The 15,194-nt window shown below is 40.9% G+C and overlaps 1 protein-coding gene across 4 annotated transcripts in view; it reads right to left on the reverse strand.

Moving 5' to 3' along the window:
* LOC138207249 (low-density lipoprotein receptor-related protein 8-like) overlaps positions 1 to 15,194 on the reverse strand; it is an 82,944-nt gene that overhangs the window by 45,116 nt on the left and 22,634 nt on the right. For all 4 annotated transcript variants that reach the window (XM_069164348.1, XM_069164346.1, XM_069164347.1 and 1 more), the window contains exon 3: positions 9,623 to 9,745. In XM_069164348.1, the coding sequence (XP_069020449.1) occupies positions 9,623 to 9,745 (123 nt within the window). The remainder of the gene's footprint in view (positions 1 to 9,622; positions 9,746 to 15,194) is intronic.

Consider the following 15,194-nt stretch of genomic DNA (forward strand, 5'->3'; position numbering starts at 1 on the left):
TATGTTGTATCAATGTCAGTACCATTTAGCTATCCAAAGAGAACTCGGTACATTCCAGCTGTTCAGGGTTACAAAGATCCCTTTCTTCCAAGTTAGAATAATACTGCTAATTTGCTTTGTAACAGACTGAATACCAAATTTTTTGCTGCTAATACAAATACCCATATTTGAGATTGATATATTGACGGATGTTACAAGTTGTTGATGTAATTTCCTGTTTCAATGTTCTAATGATGTTAGGTTATAATCTTCAAATCAATCAAAACATAAATCTGAAACAAACACTTACAAGGATTCCTTAAACTGGATCATTCAAGACAAAGGACATTATACAGTTAAAATATCACTTGTCAGTTATCTCTGGTGAGGAAACTACATAATGACAACACAAGAACTAAAGGACCTCAAACACGTATTGATGATCTTTTCTTCTTTTTTTTTTTTTTTTTTCTTTTTTTTTTACTTCTTTGGCATTTTGCTACTGTGACAGCGTAGGTCCAGGCAGGAATCATGGTGTGAGAACAATTATTAAAGGTCCCATTAGGGAACCAAACCAGGGAAGCTGCCATTATACAGAATGCTATGTACCACCAGGATCTATTGTGTTACATTTTATTCATGTGGCAGATGTCTTTGTGACTTATTAGAGCATAGTTGCATATAAAAGAAACAACAGGTAGATAGGATAAAAACTGAAACAGCTAACAGAGGTTTATCTTTAACAATTTAAAGGGAAGAGTGAAGTTGCATACTGAATACTTGGGTGTTAGCCTGCTGCAAAAGGTGTTTAGTCACGCTGCCGTTCTGATTTCAGGGTGGGAAAGAGCAATCAATCTGGATTTGATTCTACAATTGTGGGGCCAAGGCAGAAATGAGTGAGACTGACCAAGATGTGCAACTGCAAGGTCCTTGGAATGACATGAGCCCAGTGTTTGACCAATGCTTGGAGAAAGGAAGCAGTGGTTCACTGCTCTGTAGCCCAGAACCAGAGTTTGAACATGATGTGAGCTGCAACAGGAAGTCAGTGTAGCGAAGCGAGAAGAAGAAGAGTGGTGTGATTTTTTATTTTTATTTTTTTTTTTAAATGCAGAAATGCTGATATGAGGGATCTGGGATAAACTAGGCATAGGCCTGACACAGGTCAGCATCACTGAATTTCAGTTTTGGAAGATGGTATGATTTCAGCCATTTATATCTGCTTGTGTGTGCGACTGTCCTTGCAGCATAGCGGGGTGACAAAAGAGAAGCGGGGGGGGGGGGGGGCTGGAGAGGCAGCTGGTGCCTGGGGAGCAGTGAGAACGGCTGATGCAGGCAGACCCTGACCCCACAGAAAAAATAAAAAAACGATTGGACACTGCAGTCCTGCGAGGCTGTTCCTACAGCAAGGAACTCCTCTTCTCAGTCATACTTTAGCTTTGAACAAATTGCAGTGTGATGTGAGTGAACAAAAGATTACTGTAATTCATGCTTTGTCACATTCCTGACAGCTGTATCAAAGGAAAATGTTGTGATGCACAATGGTTTGCTGTTACAAAAAACAGCAGGGTGATAATAAATAAGTGGAGGAATGACGGAGTCAGCCTGCGCCACCTGCTTGGGACGCGTATTACCACGGCAAAAAACTATCAAGTCAAGATGTGTGACCGACTTTGATGTTGCCTGCGTCAGAGCTATATTTTTCATGCAAGCAACCGAGACAATTATGTCCTGCGATACGCTTTTCAGTCAAACACTTCTTCCCGCACACAACTGTCAGGGACTGATTAGTGGAGCATGTAAATAGGAGGAAATGATGAATCAAAATGAATGATTGCGGTTGAGTAATGTCTGAAAACCAGAAGTCAGACTGACTGCTCAGGGAGGAAACACAATGAACAAGAAAAGATGAAAGGGCCGAGGAGGTGGAATCTTTGAAAGAGGAAATAACATGCTGTCTTAGTGAATTTGAGTTCCGTGTTGAACTTGACAGAAAACAAGAAGCAGAGAAAATGAGAGAAAGGGTGGCAGAGGAAAGAGAAATATGGAGGGCAGCTTCAGAGCAAAAAGGAATCCATAAGAGAGGGGAGACACGCCAAGAGCCAAGATACTGTTTAAAGGGGGAAAGGAGGAAGAGAGACAAACTGCTGCATGACCTTTCACATTCTTATCCTAACACAAAATCAAAGCCATCCATACCAAGTGGAGAGAGATTAAGGAGGAAAGGCAGGCAGAGCTCGGACTTGAGCAGAATCTGAATCCAGCGAGCGGAAGACGAGCTGTCCTGTCCTTTCAATTGATGACTCTTTAATGAAGCGCGTGCTCAGTTCCTCCCAAATCCAAACAAAGAAACCCGACAAAGTAGCGGTGCCTCACCACCTCATCGTGACAGCTACTGATTTGCGACACCTCCGATTTTATAACGACACGGGTTATAGGGTTTCTTTGCTTGAAAAGGAAGCAACTTAATCAAAGCCGATTACTCGCAGACAAACCCGACTGCCAGGCTGTTGTTTCCCATCAGAGTGAAAAATGAGGATTCATCTGCACTGTGGCGTTTTGGCAGAAGATCTGTTTCGAATTCATCACCTTTTACGAGACCCAAGGCGACGTTCCTTCTCAAAAGTGCAACAGTGTAATAGCTTTACTTTTCATTAGATAATCACGGTTGACCTTGTTACTACTGACAGCCTTTTACCTAAAACGTGGCTTTCAGTGACCAAGTGAGGAAACTTCAATTTGTCAGTTGTCAGTGGGCATTTGGTATGATGCCCTGACAAAGGGAAGTCTAAGAAGTACTGTGGAGCTGGAAAATCTCTTATAATGTGCGGATAATAAACTGAAACTTCATACCAAATGTAAAACTAAACTTAACTTGGCCTGAAAGTTGTACTTTGCAGCCTGGTCGTGTAAATTAACGTCTTTTTTAAGTCTCTCAATTGATAATAAATGTGATATGTTCAATGGTGATTCATCCTGCAGTCAGTTCATGACAGCTTTTAGCGGATTTGAAAGTAAGCTTATTGCGACAGCTTGCGTTCTCTGTGTAGCCAGTCCCTTTAGTGACATGTTTCAATTAAACCCTAGAAATTATTCAAAATCTGAAGGACTCACAAAACCTATTTCAGAGTGATCTTGATCCTCTACTCCAACTGTCAGAGCCCAAAATACTTTGATGTCTGTGTACCTAAGTGTGCGTCCATTTGGGTCTGAATTGGTTCTCAGGCCTGTGCACCTGCGTGTGTCACTGTTGTGATTCTTGTGGTGAAGCAGATAAGTCAGCGGCTCTGGCTCAGAGCTAAAAGGGCTCAAAACGCTCCGATAACATGAGTCATTCTCAGATTCACGGCTTCATTAAACTGGGTTAGCGTGGCCATGTCCCCCTCTTTGAATTATAGATCTGGTACAGCAGAGAACACGCTTGCGGCTCGCAGACTACAAGATGAGAAATTGTTATTTCCAGCAAACTGCATTAGCGAGTAATGCACTGTGGCGTGCACTGCTGCTTAGTATTAAGAGCTGTACCTGAGCTCGCTGACTGTTACCTCATCAGCTAAACAACGCCAGGCTATTGTATTGCTTGTTTTAAATGTGTTTCAAATATTTGGCTGTCAAATCCCAGCAGCCACTGAGTGATGGGTCCATCCTGGTCAGATTTACAACTTCAAGTGAACAGAACTTTCTTGCTGTTAACAGACAGATTTTTATTGAATTCAGTCATAATTCATGATTTTTATTATTTTTTTTACAATGTTACTGTTACTTATCCCAGCAATCAGCTTTTCTCAAAAGAAATCCACAACTACTCTGACAGTAATCTTTCAAGCATGGCCAGTTTTCATTTCGATCCAGCTTCTCAAGTGTGAAGACCGGATGTTTTTTTTATCGAATGTGATTATAATCTGAATATTTTTAGGGTTATTGATAAAAGACCCAACTATTACTGTAGGTTTCAGAGAACTCTGATAGACATTTTCCAATTTTTCCAGACTAAATAACTACAGGTAATGAAAGTAATAGTTGAATGCGGCCATACTGTTAAAGCTTTAGTAAGTACTTTTATCACTGCTAACCCACACAAAGTTGCGTGGTCAGTGCCCACAATATTTATGTTAAATTTTCACTTCCCACACCCTTACAAAAAAAACACACGGGTTTTCCATGTCCTCCGCATGGGACACGTGATCATATGGATGACACATGTTTACCACATAGATCATATGATGATTGCAACATATGATGACACGGGGAAACATGTGGAAAGGTTTTCACATGGGAATCTACATGGGCTTCACACATTACACCGTTAAAATGTTCCAAAACCTCATGGTTCCCATGGGAAAAATACATGTTTCGTGTTGACATGTGATTACATGAGTTTTTGCACATGTGCAGTGTTTTTCTGTCGGGGCCGGGCTGGTATCAAGTGGCAAAAAGCAAAAGAATCCTTATATGTTGTGATGATTTTTCTGAATCTCATTCTGAACTACTAGACTGGCTAAACTACCAAGTTTCATACGGAACCGTGTCAGCATCCTGAATTTGTTTTTTTAAAAAGAAAATCCAAGTTCTTCCTTCAAGACAAGAGCACTGAAAACCAGCACAGGTGTAGTGTCTGTGTAAGAGAAAAAATAACTTGAACTACAATATGAATCATAATATAAACATTGTGAGCTTTGTAAGATACATTTTAATTAGTCCTGGTTCTGAGTTAACCTCCACTGTAAATTACAAAAAAAAGTAAACTTACTTTAAAGTGACACTGAAATTTACGCAATAAACAGGAGACCAAACAGTCAACAGAAAAAAACACACCGCTAGAATGAGCGGATTCAATGCAGAAAAGCCACACAGAAAATGTACCACACATCCATGCAGTGCTTTCAGTGTGTGTTCACCCATTCTTATTGGTGATTTATCAGATTAACAGCCTACAATAAATTTACCCGCAAGTTGTTCTTTCATCATAACTAACAATCCATATCTCCACATAAAAAGCAACCCAAAGGATTAAACACACACAAAGCAGTAAACTGTGGCACCCACTATGTGCAACACAAACATCTTTACAAAGAAAAGCTTCTCCATTAAAAAGTCAATAAAAAAAAGCAAGGATTTATTATTGACTCCCTCTAAAAAAAGCTCAGTAGGGTTTGAAGCTCAATATCTACAAAGCGGTTTATAGAAGGCAGTTTTCGTCAAAACCTTCTTCAGAGAAATATTTACAGTATAATCCTCTCTAAATTACATAACACTTGGAAGACCAAATTAAAGGCACAACGCAGGGGATTTAAAATAGTTCAATCTGTTTGAGTGGTCCATATTTCTCAAATATACACCAGTTCAGGGTTGTGTCCTCATATAATGAAAAAGAGAAGGGAGAAAAAACACTAAAGATCCTTTACGTAGAAGTCAAAGTGACACCCAGAACTAAGCTGAACTCGGTAACCAACGTTCACCTCCTCTTGTTAAATCCTTAAAAGTGAACTCGGGCAACTAAGAGCACATAAAAGTCGCTGCTCTGGTGAGGGAGCAGAGAAGCTGCTGCACAGCTGGCTGCAGTGGCCCAGTTCCTCCTTGATTACACGTTCATCTAATACAAAAACTATGAGCTCTGGCACTTCACATTTCTCCAAAGAGTCATTCATTTTTCAGCGCTCGTGAGCAACTCACTCCGTGTGGCCCGAATTTTAATTCTAAATCCAGCAGTGTAACGCTACTCCAGCGTGTAATTGGGAATCCACTCAGTGAGCCAGAATGATTGTGGCACAGATGTCTGCAGCACTGAGTCCAAAATGTCTTAGCAGAGTGTGTGTGTGTGTGTGTGTGTGTGTGTGTGTGTGTGTGTGTGTGTGTGTGTGTGTGTGTGTGTGCATGTGAGTACTGTATGTTTGTGCACATGTGAAACTGAAATAGACAGAAAGTACAGGAGAGCTGGGAGGGGGAGACATGACGTGAGCGTGCAATCCTGGCTTATCAGGTTGGAGAATAACCGGAGCATGATGCACTGACATGTATGCTGCGCTATACATATTTATAATTAGCCCGTGTAAAACAATAATGTTGTCACTGGTCCTTGCTATTTGCATAATGGCACATTATATATCTCTGTCACGTGAAAGATTGGATGCAGCCTGTGTGAAATTCCACCCTTCTGTTCATTGTTGAGACAGCGACATTTTTGTCAAGTTTAATTGTTAAATGTGAAATTTAGTAGCTTTTGATCTCAAGGTGAAGTATTGCATGGGATTGGGTTGTTATTTTAAATCTTAATGTCAGAGATTGTTTATTGCACCTTTACTCGAATCGGAAAAATAAAGCAGATGTACAGTTCTCGTTAGAGCTTTCTAATCTTACCAAGTGGATGGAGCAGACATGTAAATTACCAGTGAAACCCGGTTAATCAGAAAGATGATGAGAGCCATTCAAGAGCAGGTCGGCTGCTGTTGTTAAGGAAGCTGCTTAAGCGTCACCTAATGTCCATCCTTCGAGTCTTTTTCCCTTCTCCCCGCTCCTCAGTGCGATTATGGCACAGCTGGATTCACTCAAACAGAAAGACAACTGTGATGAAGTGGATCTCATTAGCGATTCTTCTGTTCGGGATACGGCCTCAACCTGACACTTCACATCCGAACACGTAATCAGGAGATGCTACGAGCTTGCAGGGTCAGGACTACCTGTGCTGCTGCTACTCTTGAGTTTTAGGAGAAAGGATGTTTCCATTTTGCTGACTGCACAAAAAATAAAGAATCAATCTGTGCCTGAAAAGATAACTGATAAAAAAATCAAACCACCTTTTTTCTGACCGAGTGTGTTAAATAAAAAGGTACCAAAACTGCAACAACATTTGGGCAACAAATTTTTTTTTTACATTACAACGTCATGTGAATACATAAGGGATTTCCATATAAATGGCTTTCTTCTCAACCCAGATCTCTATCTCCACTGCATCCCAGAGATGAATCCTTCCCTCATTTATCTTTAATTGGATTTCCAATATAAACTTGCTATCCTTCAGAGCTCCCTTTTATGTCTCCCTTTTCGCATCCAACTTTCTGCGAGTGACATTAGAAGCTTTGCTTGGCTGATACATTATTCATTGAAGGGACCCACACAACCACAGCCAATAAAATGTAACAAAACTAGAATGAATATCTTCTGAAAGATTAATTTGCCTTTTTCTTCATTCATTTCCTGCTCAGTTGGGTGCATTTTTATGCCATCCCACAGTAACTTCAAGGAAGACTTTAAAGATGCAAAGCATGATAACGGTGAGAAGAACCAAATTACCACTCAAATACTGTATAATATTATCAGCATTGACCAATATCAACCTGCTGTACTGAATCTACTGAACACTTTGACATCATTATTAAAGTCATTCTTCAAACCTCACTTGTAAATAATGAAAGGTAAGTGGTTCACTGTTAACAGATCACTTCTTCATGTATTATTAATTAAGAGATTAACACTCCAGAGCCGATCTTACCTCCCTCATCAGGTCTGTGTGGGTGCAGTTTGATTCGATTTTGTTAAGAGTGACTAAACAAACTGCAGATTATCATCAGATTCTGATTGCTAAATGTTGTTAAGCTGTTACATGTCCATGAAAATATGACACATCACAGTTTTCCAATTCAGCCCAAAACACTTCAAACCAATGAGGAAAGCAGAAAGCAAAACTTAAAATAACATTCCTAATGTGAAATAATTAAAACTGCTCAACCTTTTAAAAAAAAAACACATCCTCTCATTTTAAGAAGCTGATATGTTTTCAGAGCCTTTAAAAAAGATATCTTACAAGTGTTCATGTGTCACCAAAGTTAGTTGGTCTGCTAGGACATTTTATCAGAGGAACTCAACCACTTAGATCTCAAATATGTTGCAGAATTCCAAAACAATGTTGTTGTGATGTTTGTCAATTAAGCTTAAGAGCTAAAACCTGTAGAATAAAGCGTCTTCTAGCCATGCTTGTTGCTGGAAAAGCTGCAAACACATGTCCCACAGTTCCGCTGCGTAACGGTAAGATGTTATGACGTCAACAGGTCAAAATATTGCCTCTATCACAATTTGAACTTTTTCTATTGTATGAAAAACTATACCGGTATTATCGTGGAACGATATGATATGGTACATCCCTAATGTGCAGATCTTGCCAGACTTAAAATCTTAAAATGTGTTGGTTATTGAGCTGTATTTCTGTGTGTGGATACTCTCTGATTTTCCTCAAGACGTTGTTATTTATCAGTGCAGCGCTTTCAGCGCTGTCTGATGTCTGTAACCCCAAGAGAGACTCAAGCAGCAAGGGGAGGAACTGAAAATTAGCATTAAAGGAAAGAAATACCTTTAATAACTGGTTCCAACCTCCCACACTTCAGTCCTTCAGTCTCAGCTTGGTTCTGGAGTCAAATCACCTAACCCCCTGATGGGGGCCTCTGTGTGTGGGATGGAGAGAGACTGGCACCAGCTAAGTGAGAGCCAGCCAGCGATCCTCGACTCTAACAGCTTGGCAGAGAGATAATCGAGACCATTCTTGCACTCGCCATCAGACAGCATTGAGTATTGAAGTGCGTGGGCGAGTGGAGGCGTGCGAGACGGCTAAACTGCCACCAGAGCTGAGATAACAAGGGAAATTAGCAACCTGAATGAAGGTTCCAAGAGAGTCAAATTGAAATCTGGTCTAAAAAGACTGCGATGAAGGCGTGACAGTGTATCCGTATGCAGCACACAAAATGCCAAAGTAATTAGCCAGACACAGATTCTTCTTTTCTTACTGCAAAGAATCTGATCGACTGAAACAGTCGATGCATCTCAGGTGGCCAAATTGAGATCAAAAAACACAACACAATCCAGAAAAACCATAAAGGAAAAGCATAGCTTCACATAACCTGGTTCCTATTTGTTTTTAGTTTTGTCCATGATTATTGTCCAGTGTGACACACACTTGTAAACACATGCAGTCAGACAATCATACAAGATCAAGCCAAAGAAAACATTGCAATTTATTTTAAAAATGAATATTCAAATTGTCACAAGTAATGCAATGACTTCTTCATTCCCCCAGATTAGCCTAATGTATTCAGCAGAGGAATTTCAACTGGAGCTACCCGTGAACTCCAGATTGTTTTTACCTGCAAAGAACGTGCTTTAGATCAGTGGCTTCAAACACTTTTTGCTTCTGACATCTTAAAGCGCTGCTTGCAATCCCTCATTTCAGGGAGCATGTCTTTGAACTGTGGGCAGTCAAATAAGAGGTTAGCTACCTCATATAACACGGTTTCTTTCCTTCTTTTTTTTTTACTTGATAAGAACTTTGCACTATTTTACAGCAAAGATTTTATTAGAAATTCAGAAAAATATATCTTAAAATAATATTTCACACAGCAGCTTTATTATTATTATTATCATTTGTACCTTGAAAGCTTTAAAGCCCCTTATATTAGGTATTCTTACAACCAGGTTAAGAACCACAGTGCCTGACCACTTGTGATTCTGACACAGACACTTCTTTAGCATTTCATTTATTGAGTACAAATTTCATAAACCGAACGTGGCCACAGCTATGAAAATGAGACCCAAAATGTAATAAACTGGAAGTGTCCTTTTAAGATGTCCTTGATGTGAGCAGCTGAATTATTTCACTTACTGCAGGTCTCCTCTGCCTCATCAGAGCCATCCGGGCATTCTGGTTCCCCGTCGCAGCGCCATCGTCCTGGGACACACTGTCCATTTAAACAGGCAAACTCTGCCGGGGCGCACGTTTTCCTGGCTGCTCGGAGAAAGAGAGAGGCACAGACAGGGAAAAACAGAACGAGGATTGCGAGTTAAAAACTGGGTAAAAGCATGGTCAGTCCGCAGCGGGGCTTAAACTGTGTCATAAAATTGGTCACATTATCTGAATCTCAGCAATCATCCCTCTCATCAGAGGAGATCAGTCTTATATTTCCTCACATTATTCCTCTGCAGCCCCTCTCTGGTGCTCTTTCTTTTTCCTGATATTCTTCACTAATTATTGCCACTTTCCCTAATTTTCTTGACTCTGATTCATTGTGCCGTCTCCCCCTCCCCCCATCTACTCATCTCCAGAACCAGTTTAATCTCTCAGGTTTTCCATCACCGAGCAGCGAAATGGATGCTAATCGCTGAGCACTGCAAACTCTGGGAGGTTAAACCTTTTACTTCCCAAACCTGTTTACTGCAGAAAACTACACGCCAGCAAGGCCACAGGCTGGTAAACAACATGTCAAGCGTGCTGAGAATCAAAAAAATGTGAAAATCAAAAATGTGTCTGTTTAGGCAATAAGAAGAAAACTTCCCCCAACAGCCCAGAGCTTATCGTGGCTTCCTTCCAAAATCTCACCAAAAACTTGTGTGTGTAAAATGTCACTCAACACATATACTCCACACACACACCCACACACACACACACACACACACACAAAGGCACTCTCCACCTGTAGACTGCTAGCGCCGCCTGAGAGCCAGACAACGGCAGAGGTCAGAGCCATTCAATTTCCTCAGCCCTTTTGAGCAGGACCTGTACTACAGTCTAATAAATCACTGGCTAAAAGCCTTCTGCTGAGTAGTCTAGTGTTGTTACACAGGCACAACTTCCTCAGCTGCTGGAACCCATCTTGGCTCTGATGCTTCAGATTAGATATAGCATTTAGAGATGCGCGGAGAGCCTAAGCCTAGCTGGGGGGGCTCTAGGGAAAGAGTGAGAAGAGAATTTTTTTCAAGTGTCTTTCTATGCGCACCTCATCCTACTCCAACTCCTCTCTTGACCTTAGTTTGGAAGTCATTCAAGATCGGGCACATCCTTAATTGTATAAAATAGTTTGTCCTACTTTCCACATGTAGGTTTTGAAGAGTTGACGCAATGAAATCAGATGTCATTCAAGCAAAATAAATAACAATCCCTTTCAGCATCGTTAATAGAGACGAGCAGGCAGCTGCACCAGTTATGTTTAAGTTAATTGATCTTCACTTGTATAGTACTTTATCACCTTGGTGGTCTCAAAGCACTTCAAAATGATTCACACACTTATGGAACTCCCATGCAAGGTGCTCACCACCAGGAATACATCCACACACCAATGGTACAGAGCTGCCATGCAAGGTGGTCGCTTGCATCAGCAGCAATTCAGGCTTCAGTGTCTTGCCCAAGGACACTTCGGCATGTTCACAGGAGGAACTGGGGATCAAACCACCAACCTGTAGATTAGTGGGAGACTCGTTCTACCATCTGAGCCACAGCTGCCCTGATAAATTCAAACATGACATTAGGTTAATAAATGTGGAGGACAACATAAGAACATGCTCGTTATAATGAAGTTAAGATGGATCTTTATATTTATACCTCCACCTTAAGCACATGTAAGTAATTTCGTACTAGAAGTTGTCCTGGCAGAAGGATAAGAAAAACGTTATGGACATATTATAACACTTAGGTGCAGCACCCAAATGTTTTTTAAAAGCATCAAAGCCACCATATTACTATATGCTTTCTTTTATCGGTGTTTGCACCCAGCTTACTGGGCGGAGGCACACTGGGAAGATCACCAGTCCCTCTAAGGGCCAACACAGAAAGACATACGCACAGATTCAGACCTATTGCTAATTTACAATCAAGGTTAACCCAATGTGTCTTTAAACTGGGAGGAAGCCAGAGCACCTGGAGAAAAAACCCCGCAGACACAGGGAGAACATAGAAAGACCCCAGCTGACCAGCAGGTAGGTTCAGACCAGGAACCTTCTTGCTGTGATGCTAACAGAAATGTAATCTTTCCATCCATCACACTGAGTTTGATTGATGATCTTTTAATGAGATCATTCTTTTGGTCTAATGGCACACGAGTGGAGAATTAGCACCTCTGTTGAAATCAACATCATGAATTTAGCTGCAAAGCCAAACACCACAAACAATAAATGTCTCTTCTCCCTCATACGATGTATCTTTAAACTATGATTAGTCTTATTGTACAGTGGCAGAACATTAATAGAAAAAGGTCATTTAAGCGGTAATCGCAATTATTTGTGTGACAATTAATCTTCAGTTAAAATTGATTGTGATGTACAGAATCCAGGAATTAATGAATCATCATCAATAATAGGTAATTAATGAGGTAAAAGGCAAACACAAGTTTTATTACATGTTTCAATAGCGAGTTCACTTAGTATAATAGTACACATTTCTTTCTTTTCCAAAGCTGCATCACTTTTTAAGTTAACTTGTAGAGTAAGAGGCAGTGCAACTGAAAAAGGAAGATTAAAACTACAACCAGCTGATGCACCATGTTGCATAAATAATACTGTTTATAAGTGTCCCTAAAAAAAAATCTAATCTTGTATCAAGAGAACTGTTGCTTACTAACTTATTTGTGATTGATTCAATTCTACTTTCTACCCTGCACTTTCTAGATGAGCATTGAAGTATTTATATGAATACAGATCTTCTTCCATCAATTATTACAGATGGACAGTACAGGCTGGATCATCTATAGAGATTTAACTAAGCACACTCTCACATTTACAGTATGGATCACCAGAGCGCTATAGATGATGTGATAAGTCTGCCACTTATGATAAACTGCCTGTCTCTGATTTTAAATCTTGTTTAACTGCCCCGTTTTTAAAATATATCCGGTGTCAAAGTGCCAATGTCAAACCAATAACGGCTCCTCTTGGCTCGCTGACGTTATTAAAAGAAATTATGAAGTGTGTTAATAGGGTTGCTCTAATAGGACATACATCTCAGCAGGAAATGTGTTTGTCACCGACTCTGGTTTCGTTCACTTAAAAACTCTGGAAATTAACATTCTTTCTCGCCTTTTCAGCAAAACGTTACGAACCGACCCCATTACAACACTGAGACAAACACTTCCTTTTCACTGTGACTCCCCCTCTTCTCCCTTTGTTCTTTCAACCGGAGGTCTCTCCCTCTTTGTTTACTCCATTTGCCTAAACCCCAAGCCTCTGTCTCAGTTTAACGCCCCAAAAAAGCAAACACATTGGGTGGTTGTTTTTCTTCAATCACATAAAGTGTGTGGGTTTTCGGGGTGAAGCTTAAGTGCTACTTATGTCCTCATTAGAGAGCAGGAATGCAGGCCTTTATTAAAGGTGAAGACAGATGATTAGGTGGTAAATGGGGATTGTGACATCCTTTTAACCAACGCCTCCCTCAAGTGCGCAAACTCATTAGTAGTGTGCTCACATTACTAAAACAAAATGCCAACTATGTGCTTCTCAAAACGCACAGACACATGCACATCACATGCATATGTTAAAAATGTGTTCATCAGTCATTTAGGTTTGGCAGTGTAGGAGAGCGAGAGATACAACAGATAGACCCAGTGGCATAATGCAAGCTTTAAAAGGCCTCACACCTCCTGCAACAGAGTAATTCGATTCATAAGATCTCTCCTGCAAATCCTCAAAGATACAGCACATTAAAATTCATATTCAGGACCAAGTCGAACATTTTGACTTCCCAAACAAACCCCTCATTCCTGTACTTCCAAATCCGTCCATGGGTATTAATATTGTGTTAATTAATCTGACTCCCGTGAGATGAACGAAAAAGAGAGACGAGGGCAGAATTGAGAATTGGAAGCGGTGTGCTTGTTAAGACTGTGCTTAAGTCTTTATTTGATGGCATTACAAAGTCTTTGAAAATCTCCCGCTGAGCCGGTGCATGGCCCCTACAGGTCAAATGAGCCCACGTCGTGCGGTTTTCTCTGACGAACTGAGCTCCTCACTCCATCCAACTGAGCTCGCTGCTGATTTCCGTCAGAGTCTACAGGGGCCATGGTTCATTTGGCAATAATTACCCAGGCCAGCTCCTGCCATATGCTTGGAATGACTTTCTGTTTTAATTAGGAGAAGTTTGGAAATGTTCATGGGAGGGGGTGAGCGTGAGGGTGGGCTGAAGGGGAGAGTTACAAGAAGAAGGCAAGGTGTTAGATAGGAAGCAGAGGAATAACAGAAGTGAGTAATAGTGGCAAAGATGGAGAGTGATAAAGTAATATGGCTTTATGGAATCTTTATGGAATGCGTGATACTGAATGAAAACAGGAAATATTACTGTACTGTATATGGCAGAGATAGCGTTTACTGAATGTAAATCCCGCTGCCGTTCACCACACACATGTAAACCACTCACTGGCACACACAGACACACCGAGTCTTCCTGTTCTACAAAAAAAAAAAAAAAAAAAGAAAGACTTTAAAACAGAGACACAGATCTTAGTTCATCGGAGAAAAATCAAAAACAATAGTGATCCAGTGTTGTGTACGAGTCACCGATCGTGAGCGTTACAAATTGGATGTGACACAGACAGAATGAGGGCCCTGTACAGGGGAGCTCACCCAGCCATGGGATGTCTCCGGGTGGAGGTAAAGTGGGAAGGCGCTCCACGCTCCGGCAGCTCCACCTGGAGCTTTCTCCTCTGAGGCCGATGTTGTCAACATTTCACTGCTTCTGCTCCTTTTCATCTTTCCTGAACACCATTGATGTGGATGTGCTTGTCAGACTTATATCAAGTATGGTTTTGCTGTTACATTTGGTTGAAGCCGAGCTCGGTATGAATATCAGACATAGAGAAGTCAGTTTTGCTCACTGCCGATGTGACCGATATCTGATTTTCCTCAGCAGCAGGGGTGTCAGACTGGAAAAATTGGAATAAAATCTTCCTCCTTCCTTGAGGAGCTTCTAACCAGCTTACTTTTTTTTTTGCCAACATAGCTACGTGGTTTGATGACACGGTTGGTCGGCCAGTAGGTCGACCACTTTACATTTACATTTTCTTAAATGATCTCCTGAACCAGAGACAGTAGAAAAATCTCCTGTCACTTCACAACTACACCAGCAAAACTACAGTAAAAAAAAAATGTCCCATCATCCTCGGCTCTACCTTGTGTTTAATACTCAGCAAATGCTGAGCATGCTAAGCTAAACTGAGACGGTGAACATCATACCTATAAACAACAGCATAGTCATGCCTGCGTGGTGCGTGCATGGCGGTCGCAGTATTTCTTGATTTATATTTCCACCCCTACGTTAACAGGTTAGAACAGCCATCTGTGTTTTAGACGTGTGTCACGTCGTGCACACGTCATGCAGGCAGTGAGACCCACAACTAGAGGCTCTATGTTTCATCTGCCGCAAAGCAGAACCAAGTGCAACGCAAGCTTCTTTGCTGGTTTCACAATGACGCAGT

The sequence above is a fragment of the Embiotoca jacksoni genome, unplaced genomic scaffold (genome assembly GCF_022577435.1).
Source record: "Embiotoca jacksoni isolate LCO1_2020_lvr unplaced genomic scaffold, fEmbJac1.0.p SCAF_31, whole genome shotgun sequence".
Taxonomy (NCBI): Eukaryota; Metazoa; Chordata; class Actinopteri; family Embiotocidae; genus Embiotoca; species Embiotoca jacksoni.